The sequence below is a fragment of the Protobothrops mucrosquamatus genome, unplaced genomic scaffold (genome assembly GCF_001527695.2).
Source record: "Protobothrops mucrosquamatus isolate PMUCROS unplaced genomic scaffold, P.Mucros_1.0 scaffold2971, whole genome shotgun sequence".
Lineage (NCBI taxonomy): Eukaryota > Metazoa > Chordata > Lepidosauria > Squamata > Viperidae > Protobothrops > Protobothrops mucrosquamatus.
Genome location: NW_015388992.1, coordinates 188,858 through 203,189, shown reverse-complemented (window position 1 = coordinate 203,189; position 14,332 = coordinate 188,858). Strand labels below are relative to the sequence as shown.

The following is a 14,332-nucleotide window of genomic DNA, read 5'->3' as shown; positions in this document are numbered from 1 at the left end:
GCTCAGAGAGCACTAAGGACCCCACAATCATCATCTCCTCCTCCTCCTCCTCCTCCTCCTCCTCCTCCTCCTCCCTTCTAGCACTGATGACGCTACCTATTTGGGTAATGAAATGTTTGCAAGAAAACAAGCAAGCTCAGAGAGCACCAAGGACCCCACAATCATCATCTCCTCCTCTTCCTCCTCCTCCTCCTCCTCCCTTCTAGCACTGATGATGCTACCTATTTGGGTAATGAAATGTCTGCAAAAAAGCAAGCAAACTCAGAGAGCACCAAGGACCCCCTCAGAAAACCCACTCCCCCAAACGTTCGTATCTCAACAGCAGGGAAACTGAGGCTCGGTGTCAGCAAATGAGACCTTTTTTTATTCCTCTAAAGTCGGGTGGCTCCAGGGTACTCAAACTCCGCAAAGAGTTTGGGGAAAATCCCCGTCCTTCCGCTGCATCGGCCTTCCAGCCATTCCGCGTTCACTGTGGAAACACAGAAGATTCAGGGTGAGGGGGGGGGAAATCCCTTGAGAAAGAAAATCAGCCTGGATCCCTCTCTTCTAGGATGGATCGCTATAATCCAGGGTGGCAAAAATCCGCTTAATTTGCACGCTTTTTAATCTTGTGCAGGGGAAACCTCGACTTACAAACGGTACACTTAGTAAATACACGCCCGTGGCCAGCCATCCGAGTTTTGATCGCGGGGCCAAGGGGAGGCTGTAAGGGTTGTAAAGCCTGAGGACTTTTTGCAAATCGCTTTTACAGGGCGGTTGTGACTTCAGAGGTTTGCTCATTGAATCGTTGTAAGTCGAGGACGGCTGCCGTAGTATTCTCAAGCTCTGGAAACAGGACACCGAACGGATTGACATGCCCTCAGCAAATGCCCCTGTTAGGACTCGCGTCCCGTCTCCTACCTTCGGACAGGACCTCCAGAACGTCCCCATCTTTAAAATTCAGGTCTTCCGGGGCGTCAGAGGTGTAAGAACATTTTCCCACCATGCGGTAAAGGACGGCTCGATCCGCTCGTTCTTCTTCACCCTTGGAACGTGCAAGTGGAGTGGTTAAAGGAAGAAAATGGCCAACGCTATTTTGCTTCTGCTTTTCTCAAAAGAGCTCCCCGCCTGTAGAAAACCNAAAAAAAAAAAAAAGAGTCCTATTTTCATTTCTTCTCTTTGAGAGCAAAAAAAACCCCCACAACCGAGCAATTTTGCTGGCCAATAAATAAAAGCAGCACGGGGAGAAAGAAGGGGGGGGGAGAGGAGAAACTGCCTCTAATCTTTGGTGGAATTTAAACATATTCCTAAAGGGCTAAGCTGGGAAGGAAATGTTCCTTTGGGGTTGAAATAAACGCCAGCTCTCTAAATCATACTCATTGTTCTTTCTACAATGTTTGTATGTCCATTGTGGTTAGAATGGACTGTTTTAATCTCCTTCCCACTGTGGCTTCTCATATTTCCCAGCAAAGTTTGAGATACCTTATAGATATAACAACCTTGTTTCCTCACAATTGCTTCATTGTGGCTGCTTATACTTTCTGCATCCATCCATCCATCCATCCATCCATCCATCCATCCATCCATCTATCATCCATCCATCCATCCATCCATCCATCCATCCATCCATCCATCCATCCATCCATCTATCTATCTATCTATCTATCTATCTATCTATCTATCTATCTATCTATCTATCTATCTATCTATCTATCTATCTATCTATCTATCTATCTATCTATCTATCGCTTTATTTTCCATTTGTTTCATTGTAGCTTTTGATATTTCTAGCGAAGAAACCCCGTTGAAATGGACTAGATCTCATTTCCTATTAGGAAGCCGTGGAGAGGAACCTGTGGTTTCACCCACCCATTGCTGGAATTGCAATTTCAAAGAAGCCCTTCCAATGGGTTTGCACCTGTCAATCCCGATAATGGTTTTTATTTCGTGATGCTCAGATTTTTGCCTTTAGAGGCATGCTAGCACAAGCGACAGAGGAAGATAGGTTTTTTAAAAATAATAATAATAATAACTCAGTAGCTGTGGACTCCACTAGGGTTTTGTTTTTGTTTTTTTTGCCCGCCAAAAAGCCTCAGTTCGTTCGGTGCTAATATGATAGTAGTTTTAGGAGACATTAATAAAGAAGATTGATGTTCATGCAAACATTGGAAATATTAACTCCCCTTGAAAATTAACTCCAAGGAAGCTGGCTTTAGCTTAAAATAGTCCTGGCGTTATTTGGGATTAAGGCATGCCCTGTGAGTAGAACCAAGGGGCAGATGAAACCCCTCCTCATTTTCAAAAGAAAAGTCAAGTCCTAGAGTGGTTCTGTGAAAACAAGGCTTCTCAAGGCACTTGATTGTCATCCAACTCTATGATCATGACAGGAGATTTGGAAAGGGAGAGTGATGGATAACACACATAGACACACACACAAGGGCATCCATTAGACTAGACAATCCATCTTGGGTCTGACCTGGTCTCCAGATCTTTTGGTTCTCATGAAGAAGACTGGGTGGTGTCATTTCCGGTGGAGGTTCTGCGTTTCCTTGGAAGATCTTCTGCAAAAAGAGAGATGTATTTTCATTTGCCGAATGCCTTCCCAAAAGATGTGAGGTCCTTCCAGCTTTAAGCTTCTGCGGAAGCCAAGAGAACCCCAGATCAGCTAAAATATAGGCAACTGGGTAGGCAAAATAGGAGATGGGGAGGAAAAATTCACCCTAGAGACATTATTCATCCTCTTGAAGTCCCACTAGAGGGCACAAAAACACATAGTCTGTATCACTAAGGTAGAAGGCTCTATCTAAAAAGGGTTGGTATGACAAAAGATCTAGATCAGAGCTTCTGAAAGGCTAGCTTTTTAAGGAAAACTTTAGGAAAAGGGACCAAATGGAGATCTACGGTTGTAGGGTGCTTGGTGCTCTCTAAGCTTGGTGGTTTTCTTGCAGACGTTTCATTACCCAGCTAGATAACACCTTCAGTGCTGGAAGGGAGTGGGGAGGAGGAGAAAGAGGACCGTGGGGTCCTTGGGGCTCTCTGAGCTTGGTGGTTTTCTTGCAGACGTTTCATTACCCAGCTAGATAACACCTTCAGTGCTGGAAGAGAGTGGGGTTTGTAGAGAGGAGGAGGAAGGGGAGGAAAAAGGGAAGAAGAGGACCGTGAAGTCCTTGGTGCTCTCAGAGCTTGGTGGTTTTCTTGCCGACGTTGCGTTACACAACCCGGTAACACCATCAGTGCTAGGAAGGAGTGAAGTTTCTTCTCTGTTTACATGCAAGGCGTTGTGAAAATAAACTAAGTTAATGTTCACTAGACTCTTAGGTTGGGCAGTGCCATCCCAGCCCATTTGCTTCATCTAACAATCCATTCTGCAGGCCCAGAAAACAAGCCAAATCCAATAGCCAGATCACCCCTGTATGCAGCCGCTGCCAAAAAGAGAAGCAACACACCAATAAACGTAGTTTGCATAGTGAAATACTAGCTCTTAAGACAATCAAAATAAACTCAATTTTTTTTTTTATAATCACAGAATGTCAGACGTACCTTGGATTGGCCGAGGTAGTCCTTCTCTTTCAATTCTTTAGCCTGCAAAGGCGGCCTAAATATTTTCCCTGGTGGGACGCTCTTGGGGTCCAGCAAGAGACGATCCTGACACGAGACAAGAGGCAAAGACTCAGCTCAAAATGGGAGAAGAACGGAGTTAAGTTTTTAAGGTGGAATAAAACCATCTTGGGGCGGATTTGCCTGGCTGAAATTGCACACCCCCCCATTTAAACAAGATTGGCTCACCTCCACTTGCTTTAAAGCAGCCACGGTTTCTCTCTCGGGCATCTGCGTGGCTGCTTCTTCCAGAGTTTCTCGCGCTTCAGGCCATCTTCCAAGCCGGCAGTGGGTGGCTGCCGTGTTGTGCAAAACCTGTGGCCATACAGAAATTAGTCACGAGCTCCGGGGGTCACACAGAATTCTTTGGCAGAGAGAAGGTGAAAATTAGATCGGCTTGTTGTTTTTTTCATCTCCCAGCCACGGGCAACAGATCTCAAAAAGCTGTTCAGGTTTTTTTAAAAAAAAAAAAAAACCTGGGTTGTGGACTCCCAAGGGAACTTGGGCAAAAGTTGTAAACCGTTTTGCGGTGGAGCCACTAAATTGCAAAGATTTTCATCTGCAGCAGAGCCGAACGGTGATTATAAATAATAAAAAGGCTTTTTTTAAAAAAGGGTGCTTTTTAAAGTTTATGATACAGATGCCGGTATCGGGCTGACCCCATCTTCCATTCCCTTAGTAAATTCAAGAGTTTGGGGGCATAATTCCTTGCTACCTATCCAGAGGTCGCCTGACTGGGGATTCTAAGGTTTAGTAAAATACGATCTACGATAATATACGAGTAATCCTCCACTTTGCAACTGACACCAGAATTTCTATTGCTAAGCGAGGCAGTTGTTAAATGAGGTTGTCCCCGATTTTACGACCTTCTTTGCCACGTTAAGCAAATCACTGCGGTGGTTCCATGAACCATGAGGTCCTTAAGCAAATTTTTGTATGGTGGAAACCAACTGGGAAGATCCCAAAACGGGGGTCACGTGACCCCAGGATGCTGCAAGCATCCTGCACCCATGCTGTTGGCAAGCAACTGGATTTTGATCATGTGACCCTGGGGAGGCCGCAAGTGCAAGAACTGGTGTCTTGTAATTTCAAACAGTTGTTAAATGAGGGGTTGAAAGTCAAGGATTACCAGTAATAGATTACAAATTCCTTTCTCCAATGAAAACTGAGAAAATATCTCTCTTTTTTTTCCTTTTTCGTTTGGATGCCATTGAGGCCCACGTTGGAAGGGATGCTGCTAAGAAAGATGGGAGACACTCCCCCCCCCCATCATTTTGCTCCAAGGTCCCTCAATTCTTTCGTATCCCTCACCTCCGAGGCACGGAGCACAAAGGCCAAACCAAGCGGTTTGTAATTGATGCAGGAATTATTCCGAAGACAGCGCAGAGCCAGCTTCCCATCTTTCAAAGCTTCCTCATACCTGGGTGTCAGAAGAGAGGAGAGAAAGACGAAAAAGGGAAGGAAAATTTTTTATTAAGGTAGGGAACAATGTTGCGTTGATGATTTAGAGAGAGCGCGTTATCGGTAAACGTTGCGCTTTGTAAATTGTCCCGCGGTTGTTGGTTTCCACAGCTTACAATCAAAACATTTAGATGACAGAAGCCGATGGAATTTATTTATTAATTACATGTACAGGCTGCCCCACACCCTAAAGTATACTATACTCTAAGGTATAGTAGCCTGTTGGTGGTTTTCTTCTTGATGTATAGCTCGTGTTGATTGTGCTGTATTGAACTGAGCGGTCAGGCACTTTTGGGAAAATTTGCGTAGATATCCGTTTTGTTCTATTTTTATAGTAATTTATTCTTCTTGTGTACGTGTTTCTGTATTGTTTTATTCTTTTTAGCGCTGTAAGCCCCCCAGAATCGCTTAAAAACCATAGCAAAATCAGGTCTTACTGGAACTAATTGTGGTTTGTTCCATCAAACCTAGGTTTAGCATGTTATGTGAATGCAACAGGGGAGGGTGACACCTGCTTACCTGCCCAGCTGCAGGTGAACATAACCCCTTTGGAAGAAGCCCACAGCTAAGCAATTGTCTTTGGAAAGTGATTGATCAAAAGCCTAAAAGGAAAAAAAAAATAGAATAGCTAGTCAACACAATGAAAAAACCCAAATCGTTTTTCTGTTGCTTTTAATCATGTTTCGTCTTGGAGAAAAGAAATATACCACCAGAGGGGTTGATTATTCAGAAAATTTATGAATGTGCCGAGATGGATAAACTCACCTTAGAATTAAAAGAAAAAGATGATTCGGAATTTTATGCGGTTTGGGAAAATTGGTATAATTGGATAGACAATAGAAACAAAAATTGGAAATATACATAAGGTTATTGTGTAAATTAGGTTATTGTGGGTTAGATTGAATGTACATAGTGTATATATTGTATAGAATGTAGATCCATAGTATATAAAAATGACATAGCCTACTGAATATGTACTGTATAAAGCAAAATGTTAATAAAATATTATTTAAAAAAGAAAAAAGAAATAGAAAGCAGCAAAAAAAATAAAAAACGTTCCACTGTCATTTCTGCATCTCATGGGCCAAGGAACAGGACTCATCATAAAGAGCTGACTTACTCTAAAGACTTATTATTCTAAAGACTTATTATTCTAAAGAATAAGAGGGATACATCAAGATCGTGAGACGTGATCACACTTGATAGCATCAAGATTACAATATTTAACACTGCTCTAATGAAACCCACTTGGAAAAGCGCATCCAGTTCTGGTCACCACAATACGGAAAAGATGTTGCGTGACTCTAGAAAGAGTACAGAGAAGAGCAACAGAGATGATTAGGAGACTGGAGGCTAAACCTCATGATGAACCATTAAGGGAACTAGATATATCTAGTCTAATGGAGAGAAAGTTTAGGAGAGACATGATGGCTAGCTGGAGAGGTTGTCACAAAGAATTACGGACTGACTTATTATTTAATCCACCAGAGGGCAGGACCAGAAGCGATGGGTAAAAGCTTGTTAAAGAGAGATCCAATCTTAGAAATAAGGAGACATTTTCTGACAGTGGGAACAATTAATCAATGGAACCGTTTGTTGTGGCTTCTCCATCACTATTTCAAAAATAGACCGGACCACCCTTTGATCGGGATGGTATATAGCAGTGGTTCTCAACCTGTGGGTCGGGACCCCATTTGGGGTCGATCGACCATTTCATGGGGGTCGCCAAGCAAGGCTGTCCGCCATTTTTTTTGTCCGCCATTTTTCCCCCCCTTTTCCGGCGGGTGCCTTACCTCCCTTGGGCTGGGCCAGCTGGTGGTCGGCCTGCTCCGTCTCTGCCGCTTGCCAGCTACGCCTCGGCCGGCGCAGGGGGCGGAACCACGCATGTGCGGCGCTCCCGGACAGGGAAAGTCCTCGATTTATGACTGGTTGGGTAGTCCTCAACTTACGACCAGTTTAGTCCTCGACTTACAACCGGTTTAGTCCTCAACTTATGACCGGTTTAATCCTCGACTTACGATCGGTTGGGGTCGCAGCATTAAAAAGGTTGAGAACCACTGGTATATAGAGTCTCTTGCCTTGAGTAAGGGGGCTGGACTAGAAGTCCTTCAAGGTCCCTTCCAGCCTTATAATTCTATTTTTTTTTTCATGTGAGCTGGCCAAGCTCGGCAAAGTCTGACGTTCGAAAGCCGTGAATCAGAGGCTTCTGAAATGTCTGAAACTGAGAGGAAAAAAGCCTTGGGGTTAACTTGAGGGAGATTGTTTAGATTGCAGTTCTGGGAAGGACTCCATCAACTCTTTCAAAACTAGGGCACGGCTGGATGCCAAATCTTTTTGTGTGGGGGCCCATCGGCAAGAAGTCATTTCCACGGAGTTTGAGAAACTCTTTGCTGCATGGTGTCTTTTGTCGGCTGGAAAGCGGGGCGCTTCTGAGCATGGACAAAGTGCCTTTGGGAGGGCTCCAGCTGAGTGGGAGAGTGTTTATTTTCCACGCTGTCTCTCTTTCTACATTCCTACGCTAGGTTTATATCTGAACCAAACAGAGAGGGTGTTTCCGTTAGGAATTCTACCAGTTATTGCAACACAGCCATTTTTCTCTGCACTGCAATTCAGAATAAAAAATAAGTTTAAAAACTGCTCGGGGAGGGAGAGGCAACCTAAAAATTGATAGGAAAGAAATGTCTTTATTAGCCTAAGCAAACGTTTACAAAATCAGGGGTTGTTTTTTTTTTAGTCTCCACCAACCATTCAGCAATCAAGGGAGCTTAAACATCCCAGAACACCAAGCAGAAGAGAAACAGATATTAGCGGTGCCTAAATCATAGGTGACACAGATTGTCTTCCTGGAGTGTAAATCATAACCGAAGCCCTTGCAAAATCAAACTGTTGAGCAAGTCACAATTAAATGGATCACTCATCACCGCAAACCATCATGCAGGGGTCACGAACCAGATCAGCTCAAGCCAAGCAAATGACATTGAGGCTTAATGTGATTCATGAACTAAGTTGTCTGGATTTTATTCAAGAAAGCGCTGCCAGAAAAATAATGGAATACCTAAATGTTAACTTTTTTGGGGGTTCCTTTGAGAATGCAACCCTCAGCTCAAGCTTAAATAGAATTTGGTAATTTGGAATATACCCTGTGTTGGGAGCAAACCACTGCATTTTATTAACCAGACTTTGGGGTTTAGCCTACGACGGTGCCAGCACTGTAGATATTTGGGATTAAACTTTCTCTCTCTCTCTCTTTTTTTTTTTTTTTGCAAAAAAAAAAGGGCAAAGTCCATTAACTTTGTGCTAAGAAAAAAGGGACGTTGTTTGTGCTTTTAAAATTAGATTTTAAAAGGAGAGAGGGCAAATAATGTTTCCTTGATATGGAGCGCTTGACTTGAAGGACCACAGTGGTAACTCTTTCTTTTCTCGCCTTGTGATTTTTTCTGTGAAGACCTTTTCCTTCTTCGTGATACGATAACTTGAATTTCTAAAAAGAAAAAGGAACTTCCAACACTGGAGGTTTTTAAGAAGATTCTGGACAACCATTTGTCTGAAATGGTGTAGGGTTTCCTGCCTGAGCAGGGGGGGCTGGACTAGAAGACCTCCAAAGTCCCTTCCAACTCATTATTATTATTATTATTATTATTATTATTATTATTATTATTATTATTATTATTATTATTATTATTATTATTATTATTATTATTATTATTATCAGCGGAAATGTGATTGTAAGTCAAGGACTGCCTATAGGGCTCTAAGAATGAAGTTGGGTCGGATCCTACAATGGTTGAGACAGTTTCTTGTCTTACCTCCAGGGCTTGATCCAGGTTTCCTTGCAGGAGATGCAGACAGCCAACGTTGAAGTCTATCTTGGAAGGAGGATTCTTGATGCCCTGAAAGATGTCCAAGGCAGTGGCAAGATTGCCTTTCTCAAGGGCTAGGACACCTTGGTTCCAGTCTCTTACAAGCTCTTGATAAGCCATCAGTCTTGCATTCTAAGAGCCGTTGATCTTCACGCCAGAGAGTTGATTCCAGTCTTTGTTCTGCTGGATTTGGCTTTTAGAATGAAGCGAACCAGGAAGTTGAGTATCTTTTTTTTGCTCACCTGCAAGGAAGTGCAGTGGGAAAGGAGGGCGAGTCCTCCAAGATAATCTACCAAGGATTACTGAGGGTTGCTATGATCCAGATAGGCACTAGGTGGCACCAGAGGGACACAGAAATCTCTCTGTCGCCATCTAGTGACCGTTCTTGAGGTTTTGCGGCCAAATTCAGCTGGACTTAGGTGGGGCTTATTAAGTTCAAGAAGCCCCGGTCTCAGCTAGTTATTTTTATTTCTATCTCGCCTTTATTATTATTAATTTTTTTTTACAAATAACTCAAAGCAGTGAACATATCCGAACACACTTTCCTCATCCTGTTCCTTCCACAATAACCACCCTGTGAGGTGGGCTGGATTGGGAAAGCGGGGCAGGTCCAAAGTCACCCAGCTGGCTTTCAAAGCTAAGTTTGGACTTGAACTCATGGTCTCCTCTGTTCTCAGAGTAGGTCCATCTAGGTGTGCACAGAGGCCAAATCTCTTACATTTAACCGATTCCACACATTACCATTGGCAAATCCGTGGGAAAGCCAGTTCAATTCGCCCCGCCACGTCCCAAATCTCATTCTAGAGCTCAGAAAAAACAGATATATTGGTAAACAATCCCCAAGAATTGACTCCAGCTCTGTCATAGCTGAAGGAAGTGCGTGCAAAAATGGAAACAGATAGAAGGAACAGGCAGGGTGAGAAAAACCAACAGACTTTATTGGTCATTTGTCAACGTATAAAAATTCTCATCAGAATAAAGAACAGCTTCCTCTAAGCAACAGTGTGATTACGGAGGAATTCCTGGTTAAATTCATATATTATACTATGTACACATCTGAATGCCATTTCTAAATACAAAATGTACAGGGCTAAAAGAGCCAAATTACATAAAAATGGTGGGTTAGCAAAAATAGAATAGAAAAGGAAGAAAAAAAAATGTGTGGTTTTTTTCCCCCCCAGGGAATCCTATGTGCTCTGCGACAAAGTGGTTATATATCCACAGTTTTCAAACTTCAAGTAACGTGGAAAGACAATCTCCCACCCTCAAAAGGAAGAGAAATTAGTCAAAGGTGAGGGGGGCATAATTATTGCTTTTAATTATTATTTTTTTAGACATTTTGATCGATTGATTGTTGCTAAGAGAGGCACAGAAAGGTTTTTAGAAATGGCCATCTATTTTTTTTTAAAAAATAGCCCCGGTTTGATCCTGCATCCTTTGCATTTTTTTAAAAAAAAAATACAAAATATCTTTCGTATGTTTTGTTTTTTTTAAAAAATACAAAATATCTTTGGTATATTTTTTAAAAAAATACAAAAGTTCCACGCAGAAAAACCGGTAAGTGGGACTCTCTCTGGCATTCATCTGGTCTTGAAGACAGAGGAACAAAGAGTTAGCAAATATTGATCTATTGTGCTCCGAACCATGCTGGGGAATGTTTGCTAACTGCCAAGGAAATGTTGAAAAGCCAGGGGTTTTTTTTGGGGAGTTACTGTATGGGAGCATGGCTTATTGAAGCAAACAGGCAAGGGGACCAAAAAGTTGGAGGTGAGGGGAGACCCTAACCCCACCAGTTCTCCATAGGACAGTGGTTGGAATGATGTGTAGACCAGGTATACATAATTGACAATTAATGCACTAAAGTCAACAGCCAAGCAGAGGTAATAACATTCCCTTAAATATCGGGTGTACACCAAGTCTCCTTCCAGATGTTCTTCTCAACTACAATCCCCAGCAGGCCTAGCGGGAGCAACAACAGTGAAGAATCCTGGGACTTCTGCAGCAGCATCTGGAGGACCACAAGCCCTCCCTTTCTGCTGAAACCAACTCTGATGGCCAACGTATGAGTTTGGACAGATGGATTGAGGGTTCCTTCAGGCAGAGCTCGTTAGGGGAGCCCAACAATTGTGTCCTGGGGACCCAGGTTCCATGGAGAGTTGGAACCTATCAATGATTGGTGTCTGGTGAGCCCATCTTAAGTTCTCAGCCAGCTTGGCCTTCGTGCGAGACATTCCCTTTCTCGATTCTATGAATTCCAGTTATCCCCAAATTCCCGGCTCTCTGAATAGATCATACAAGGTGACTTGCCACCAACAACACTCTTACAAAGGAGAAGCTATATCTGTAAATAACCACTGTTTCTGTCTCTTCCAGTCATGGAGATGTATCCCCAGCCAAATACAGCAAGATCAGCTGTCCTTCCATGGTCAACACAATTGATGCAATGGAAATGTTCCTTCTGTTGTGTAGGGAAGAAGTTGCTGGGTTACTCCTTCACTGATTATATGCCAGTCTAGGACACCAGCAGGCCATGTCTACCACTTGGGGTGGTCTTCAGGGAAATGGGGCGCATGTGACCTATAAGAAGAGGCCGTTGGGGCTACCGAAGAGAGAAGATCAAGTCTTCTTCTCCAATATCAAGTTCCTCAAACTAATTTGCATCCCTGTGGTATTAAGGTATTAAGGCAGAAGATAAAAGTCTTCTTTATTATCGAGTTCCCCATACTAATTTGCATTTCCTTGATATTAATTTAAAAAGAGAGCAAGAACCGAACTATTTGAATAAGGCTTGGCACTTTAGTAAAAGCTTTTAAGTCAAGGGTGCTACTGGTTTCACAGACACGTCCAGGTAGTTCGTGTCATTCAATGTACACCAGGTGGTTTCCCAGCCATGTTTGCATTTTCCACATCAGCCAGGGTGAAGAGCGTTGATGATTAAACTGTTTAAAGAGTTCTTTTTCTCTTCCCCAAGCTGAAAATCATAATTCTGGAAGACAATGTTTACAAAAAGGTCTCCAGGAAAGACCTTTCTTCTTCTTCTTCTTCTTCCTCCTCCTCAAAAAAATCAGTCCGGTTGCCTTTTCCAAAATAACTTTTCATTCGTCTCCACCAAAGAATTCTCCACATTTCCCCCCCAAATGCCAATTCCAGGATTGGCCTGGGAAAATGGAGTTACTTACCAAACTGTTTTGCTCTAGATTTGCTCCGTTATTGTTTTGTGTAATTAACAATGACCTTAAGCACCACACACACACAAAAATAAACCAAGTTGTAACAACGATCCAACTTGCTACGCATTAATTTGAAACCATGGGCTGATTAAAAAGTGGACAGTTTGCAGGATAGACCCTACTGCCAAATTGTGCCAAATGTGATATTTTTTTTTCTACAAATGTGGATCCTTTTGAGAGGTAAACATTCAGGGCATTTGAGTGTTCTTGTTCTTCTGCCAACTCTGCCTTCTCCAAGATCTTTCTCAAGATCCCACCCACCACAAAACTCCAAATTTTCAAGCTTAAATCCTTGTGGGCTAGAAACCTAGTTGGCTAATTTTCAAACGTAAAAATGAAAGCAGCAGATGTTTAAGAGGTTTAAAATAAAGAAGGAATGGAAGGCTGGATGGAAATGAAATTGAGATGTACTAAGGTGGGCTTCTTTGGTATCTTGACAGATTTCAAATTTCAGCGTGCTCTAAATCTCAGACCCTTCGGGCTACAACAGATCCATTTTATCTTGACATTAATCACACTGGCGGCTAATCCTTCCTCTACAGTCATGCCAGCCCCCTAAAGTAAATCCTTTCCATTTGTTGCTATCTATCTAGAAGGACTTCTTATCAACCTTGACGTTCATTTTTGTTTTGTTCTTCATAAAAGTAGTAAATCCAGTGTGGGAAACTTCACACGTCTCTCCTTTGGGTGAATCTGCAGTCACAACGATCCATCGGCTCCCCAAGGATAGTAGAAAGGATAGTAGCTGGTGGCTCAACAGAAAACAGGGCTTGTCCCACAGGATGCACCGAACGTGGTTTTCAGGAAAGGTGGACAGATGTCCCAAGAAATGGAACATTATTTGTTTTCCATTTTGGAGAGAGTGAATTCTGCTGATAGCTAGCAAGGAGGAACAAAGCAGAGGCAAAAGATCCTCTCCATATTTCAAGGAAAAGAGGCAAAACCATTCCATGAGATGTTAGCTTCTCAGCCCTCTGGAACTCTGAATCATGGCTGAGAAAAGCATCAGCTTCCAAGATGCCCCCATGGAGAGGATGTTACAAAACATGGATTCCTCTCACCAAGGTGATGTAGTCACCTCAACTTTGGGCCATGCTTCTTCTCAGGATGGCCCCCAACCTCATGAGAAAGAGGACCCATCAGGCCACCTCTTGAAGAAATCTCAAGAAGGACACCTTCAGCGGTTACTTTGGGGGTTCGTCTGACTCCACCTGGACTTGTCCACAGGAAAGAAGGAGTCAAACAGACCCTTGAGAACCTTTGGCCCAACTGCGGTGGTCTTTCGACAGGCCTTGTGACCTCATATCGTTCCGATACTTCCGTCCATTTGTTCAATGAGAAACAGATGGGTTGCTTCAAAGGTGGGGCGGTCTTTGATATCCCGGCTCCAGCATTTCATCATCAATGAAAAGACAGGATTTGAACACAGAGGCGGCTGGGACAAGTAAGCCTGAGGACCAGAAAAGCAGAAGGATGTCACAGAGGGATTTTTGGAGTCATTTGACATCCTTCCCCTCCCCCCCATAGAATAATAGGGTTGGAAGGGACCTTGGAGGTCTTCTAGTCCAACCCCCTGCCTGAGCAGGAGAACCTATACCATCCTGGACAAATGGCTGTCCAGTCTATTCTTGCAGGAATGGAGGCACCCACAAATTCCAGAGGTAAGCCATTCCACTGATTAATTATTCCCACTGCCTATTTTTAATTTATTTCAGAAAGGCCGTTCACAACCACTTAGGTGGGCCTCAAAAGCTAGGGAATCTAATGCTAGTGATCATGCTTAGGGTTATGTCCCTTCCCCCCCCAGTAAAATCTTCAACCAATCTTCAACAATCCCATGGGACGAGGCTGTACAGAACATGCCTTAACTGACCAGTTAAAAAATAGCAATAGCACTAGAGTGTTTTACAGCACTCTCAAAGTCACTTTTGAAAGGATGGGAGGCTGAGTCAACCTCGAATCGGTCAGGATTGAACTCCAGGCGGTGGGCAGAGTCAGCCTGCAGTACCGCATTCTAACCATGTGACGCCACCATGGTTCAAAAAAACCTTGGAAATGGCCATGAGGACAGAGACTGCTAGTCTGGTTAGAAGGTGAGAGAACATAGCAGTCAGTTTTGGCCAGCTCTTCGTCTTTTTCAACAAGCCAGGAAGACCCAACATAATTAACTGATTTGGGGTATTCTACCTGTCGGCCTTGATCTCG

The 14,332-nt window shown here is 43.2% G+C and overlaps 3 protein-coding genes across 3 annotated transcripts in view; 1 reads left to right on the top strand and 2 right to left on the bottom strand.

The window, feature by feature from the left end:
- ENTPD8 (ectonucleoside triphosphate diphosphohydrolase 8) overlaps positions 1 to 334 on the top strand; it is an 8,172-nt gene extending 7,838 nt beyond the window's left edge. Inside the window, exon 8 of the mRNA XM_015826132.1 lies at positions 326 to 334. Within this exon, the coding sequence (XP_015681618.1) occupies positions 326 to 334 (9 nt within the window). The remainder of the gene's footprint in view (positions 1 to 325) is intronic.
- A 16-nt stretch (positions 335 to 350) lies between these two features.
- NOXA1 (NADPH oxidase activator 1) lies at positions 351 to 9,085 on the bottom strand (the record flags this gene model as incomplete). The annotated part of the gene is given in 8 exon segments (XM_015826125.1): positions 351 to 469; positions 901 to 1,024; positions 2,456 to 2,540; positions 3,520 to 3,624; positions 3,766 to 3,891; positions 4,888 to 4,996; positions 5,557 to 5,639; positions 8,844 to 9,085. Coding segments are annotated over 8 exon segments (904 nt in total), but the record flags the coding sequence as incomplete, so codon positions are not given.
- Positions 9,086 to 13,427: 4,342 nt separating this feature from the next.
- The window catches only part of LOC107296780 (discoidin domain-containing receptor 2-like), an 11,300-nt gene continuing 10,395 nt past the window's right edge, over positions 13,428 to 14,332 (bottom strand). Inside the window, exons 14-15 of the mRNA XM_015826131.1 lie at positions 14,315 to 14,328; positions 13,428 to 13,577 (exon numbers count right to left, since the gene is read on the bottom strand). Coding sequence (XP_015681617.1) covers positions 13,428 to 13,577; positions 14,315 to 14,328 — 164 coding nt within the window. The remainder of the gene's footprint in view (positions 13,578 to 14,314; positions 14,329 to 14,332) is intronic.